Source organism: Papio anubis, chromosome 4 (assembly GCF_008728515.1).
Source record: "Papio anubis isolate 15944 chromosome 4, Panubis1.0, whole genome shotgun sequence".
NCBI lineage: Eukaryota > Metazoa > Chordata > Mammalia > Primates > Cercopithecidae > Papio > Papio anubis.
Genome location: NC_044979.1, coordinates 165873462 through 165878111, shown reverse-complemented (window position 1 = coordinate 165878111; position 4650 = coordinate 165873462). Strand labels below are relative to the sequence as shown.

General features: G+C 36.0%; 1 protein-coding gene across 1 annotated transcript; it reads right to left on the bottom strand.

Annotated features, from left to right (window-relative positions):
- Window positions 1–2162: 2162 nt before the first annotated feature.
- On the bottom strand, window positions 2163–4175 carry LOC116274592 (keratin-associated protein 13-1). Its single transcript, XM_031665696.1, has one exon. It carries the CDS (start codon window positions 4086–4088, stop codon window positions 3570–3572), a length of 519 nt encoding a protein of 172 aa, XP_031521556.1. The 5' UTR covers window positions 4089–4175; the 3' UTR covers window positions 2163–3569.
- Window positions 4176–4650: the final 475 nt, after the last annotated feature.

Here is a 4650-nt window from a genome sequence, read left to right as displayed (position 1 = left end):
ATTATGAGATTATAATTCATAATACATGTAACACACAAGGTGTGTGTTAACTTAAATCTTATGTTACTGATAAAGCTTCTTATGAACAGTAGGCTATTAGTAAAGTTTATGGGGGAGCCAAAGTTACCTGCACATTTTCAGTTGGTTAGGGTGTTAGTTCCCCTAACTTCCACTTGTTCAAGAGTCAACGTACTTGCTTAAATTTACCCAGTATATATCTTTTGTTTACTTATTATTTCTTACACCTTTTTTCTATATTCTGCGATCATTTCGTTTTGACTATGTATAACTTTAATTATATATTTTAGTGCTGGAAAGCTACTGACACATTCTGTAAGTATTTGATTATCTGAAAATGTCTATATTTCTCCTTCATTTTTAAAACAGACATTCATTGGTCGTAGTACTCTAGTTTTGATTTTTTTTTTTAACATTTGAGGACATGTATTTGTTTTCTTATATTTCTTCTTTTCTGTTTAAAATTCAACTTTTAATCTCAGTTGCTTTGATGAAGGTAAATTTCTTTTTAAATTTTTTTCCCACCTGTGGCTGCTTTAAGTTTTTCTCTTTTTCTTTCCTGTTCCTCAGTGAGACTTCAATATGCCTAGTTATGGGCTTGTCTTCACATTTATCGTGCATGAGATTTTTAGTAGTTCTTGACTATATGTATCTGATCTTTCCTCTATTCAAAAATTATCTTTGGATCCCCTGTTAATTTGTTTCTATTACATATAACTTCTCTTAGATTTAGTGATATGTGGACTTATTTCTAGCCATATGTACACACACACACACCCACACACACACACAATTTTGTTTTAGGACTCCAACAGCAACTATGTTAGACTGTTACACATGTTCCATAGTCTCTTAAACTCCTTTAAATATTTTAATAATTTTTCTTTTGGTTTGTATATATTCTACTGAACAATAACTAATTATCTCTTTAGCCATGTTTAATTTTGTTTTAATCCATTCACCAATTCAATATTTTAATTTATTACATTTTTCAATTTTAAAATCTCTTTTTGGTTCTTTTAATATACTTCAGTACTCTGCCAAAATTTTCATCTTTTTATTCTCTGAGCATGTCAAGTATAGTTATTTAACATTTATGTGTAATATTTTCATTTACTGAAGCTCTTGTGATCCTAATTCTGCTACATATATCTATATTTTGGATTTAGAAATTTCTTAACTTCTGAAGTCTGGTAAATTTTTGTTGGATACTAGACTATATCTGTGTCTTCATGTGTATCTAGATATAACTATATCTGCAATGTCATCTATATATATAAATAGGTATCTGTATTTACATTTGTATCTATATTTATCATGTAAAGAAATAATTTGGAGCTCACTGTGATGTTATCCTCCTCCTGGAAGAATTTAAATTTGATTTTGGCAGGATAGAACAAGAGCCCTGGTATTCCTATATCCTCTTAACCTTATCAAGTACTGAAATGATTTGGGACTGTACTTCAGCCTCTCTTTTGGATCGAACAACATTCTTATTCTAAAAGTAGTCATGGATTCTATGACTTCCTGTTTGTTTATTTATCAAGACCTTTCTTAGATTTTGGCACTCATAATTTCTGAATATCTTCACATGTATTTTCCTTGTCTAGATTTTCTAAACAAAAGATATTAGTTATAAATAGTTTTTTAATTTGTGAGCATTTGATTTTAACTTATTTACCCTTAGGTATGAACCTAATACCCCTAGGTATGAACCTAATCATTGGATAAGAGATTTCTTTTTAAAAGCACATAAGTGATTAGAATAGAAGAGAAAATGGAGTAAAAATGCCCAATTTCGACTGGACGTGGTGGCTCATGCCTGTAATCCCAGCACTTTGGGAGGCCGAGGCGAGTGGATCACCTGAGGTCAGGAGTTGGAGACCAGTCTGGCCAACATGACAAAACCCCTTCTGTACTAAAAATACAAAAAAAAATTAGCTGGGCGTGGTGGTGGGAGCCTGTAATCCCAGCTACTTGGGAGGCTGAGGTAGTAGAATCGCTTGAACCCGGGAGGCGGAGGTTGCAGTGAGCCGAGATAGCACCACTGCACTCCAGCCTGAGCAACAGAGCAAGACTGTCAAAAAAAAAAAAAAAAGGTACCCTATCTCAAGACTGTTTTAGTAGTTTGAATGACCGTATTTGTCATTACCACACCTTATGAAATCACTTTGCATTGTAACTGTAACTGAGCTAAATTTCCTATCATTCCTTGAATACACAAAGATTTTTCAGTCCTTTCTGCTTTGCTTATTGTGTCTAATCTTCCCAGATTTCTCTCCTCTGATATTTCTGTTTTTGCAAGTCAAAAATTTGCAACTCCTTTAAGATATCATAGAATAAGTTTTCCCTCTACATTCCTTATCATCTTTGTGTCTCCATATTTTTACATTTAACATAACTTACATGTATAATCGCTTTCTCTAACAGCTGTTGTCTAAAGGAATCATGAATGGGAATAGTTATCAAACATTATTTGAACTCTTTTTTTGTTCTCAGCTTTAGGTTCCTTATTGAAATCTGTTTATCTTCACACTTACCTTTTTCTGGAACTACTTTGCCTGAGAAAACAAAGAATGCTACCACAAAAAAGAGAAATAACATTTCCTTAATTTTATGCTCAGATGTGAATTAAATTATCACTTCTGATGGTATCAAAGGGTTATTATCTTCACCTTTACTTAGTGTGAAACATTAATAAAAACCGAGGTGGAATATCAATCCTCCATTCAAGTTTCATGGTATCCCTTATTACACATATGTAGATAATTGAATCATATTGAATTCTCATCAATGAGATGCAGGCATTTGATCATGATTACCAACAAATATTGGGTGACTTCAAAAGTTACTTCAAATCATTTTGGTTTGTCTTTAATTTTTCTTTTATGTGTACCTATAACCATATAGTTCTAAATTTCTTTTCTCTGCAGATTCCTGATATAACTATCAACTAGTCTGCTACATTATACTTTTTGACATAGACACAAGAATCCACATTTTGTAAGGGGATCAAGCTAATTCCTGATTCTGAGATTTTAATGAATAAAAGTCTGTATATTTAGTAGACTTCCACTACCTGTAGTTTGAGTAACAAAAATCTCTGAGACCCCCAAAAGTTTGTTTGAATCCCAAACTTCATATGATTTTCAAACCTATTCCTATATATATACACCAATTGTTACATAATAATCCCCTAATACATCACAACCAAAACCTAGCAATAAAAAAACCACCACAAACATAGCTGAGTATGAGACCAATGGATTTATTGGATTAAAATGATTTGACTTTTTATAAATTATAGAAGAAAATCAAATAATACAAATTCTACTTTTAATGTGTACTTCAAGATTTATTTTGAGCTAGTACTCTAATTACAGTTTTTCAGATGAAGCCTACCAGCCAGTATTTGGGGCCAAAGACAAACTGAGAACTTGATAATTAGAGAATAAGAGGCTAATTCTTTCTGTACATGATGAAGACAATAAAGGTTATGAGTAGAGGCATTAATGGCATTGGCCAACAAAATTAGCAATTTAAGAAGATGATCAATAATAGAAGCCTGATGCACAAGTTGGTCTGTAGCAAGAAGACTGGCAGCTCCTAGAAGCCAGGTAGGTTGGGCGGCAGAATCCAGAGCCATAGCCCAGGGAAGGGAAGCCACAGCCTCCATAACCCAGGGATCTGAAGCCACTGGACCCACAGCCCACTGAGTAGCAGTTCCTCGATCCATAGCCCAGGGAGCGGCAGCTGCTGGATCCAAAGCCTAGAGACCCAGAGTAAGGGGTCTGGCAGGGACTGCAGAGCAAGGAGGTTCTGGGGCGGTAGCAGGAGGTCTGGCAGGGGCTGGACTCCACAAAGGACGTCTCGCAGCTGGTGGGCTCCCAGCAGGTCTCCTGACGGCCCCTGTAGAGAGAGGAACCCAGCTGGCAGGTGCTGGGAGAGCAGAGGTCAGTGCTGGAGACCAGGTTGCTGGGATAGGAAAAGCCACAGGAGGAGGCTGGGTAGCGCAGGTAGCCGCCAAAGGAGCGGGAGGAGAAGTTTCCAGAGCAGCAGTTGTAGGACATGTTGACAGGAGATGTGAGTTCAGCTGAGTTACACTGAGAAGATTCTGAGTTTGGATGCCAGTCCTGGACAGGACCATTTATATACTTTCAGCCGTGGGTGTGGCACCTTACAGGGTCATCCTTCACAAATTTGAGCTCCCACCTTTGCATATAAGTAACTTAGTAATCTTCTTTGTAATTGCAGTTAACTAACACCCTTCATCTTACGTTTATGGTAGAACTCATTTTGTTTTTACAGCTCTGCGTCAATGAAATACATTTATGTTTTAAATGCTATGACAGTATGTGATTAATGCCTACTCCATTATGGCCAGGAAAACCCCTCTTATTTTCTCTGCCCATGATTTATACATCTGCTCCTGTTTTGGCTGGGAAATTCTTTCTGTCTTGGGTGGGGATAGCAATGCATTCATATTTTTTGTTAATGGCCTAGAGGCAGAAATCTTATTGGTTCATACTCTCCAAAATAGTTTGCCATCTGTTATTTACTATAATCAGTGCTTATAAGTCCAGTCTCGAGGGCCTATATAAAAGTAAGCCAAAGGAATTGAGAGATAACTAG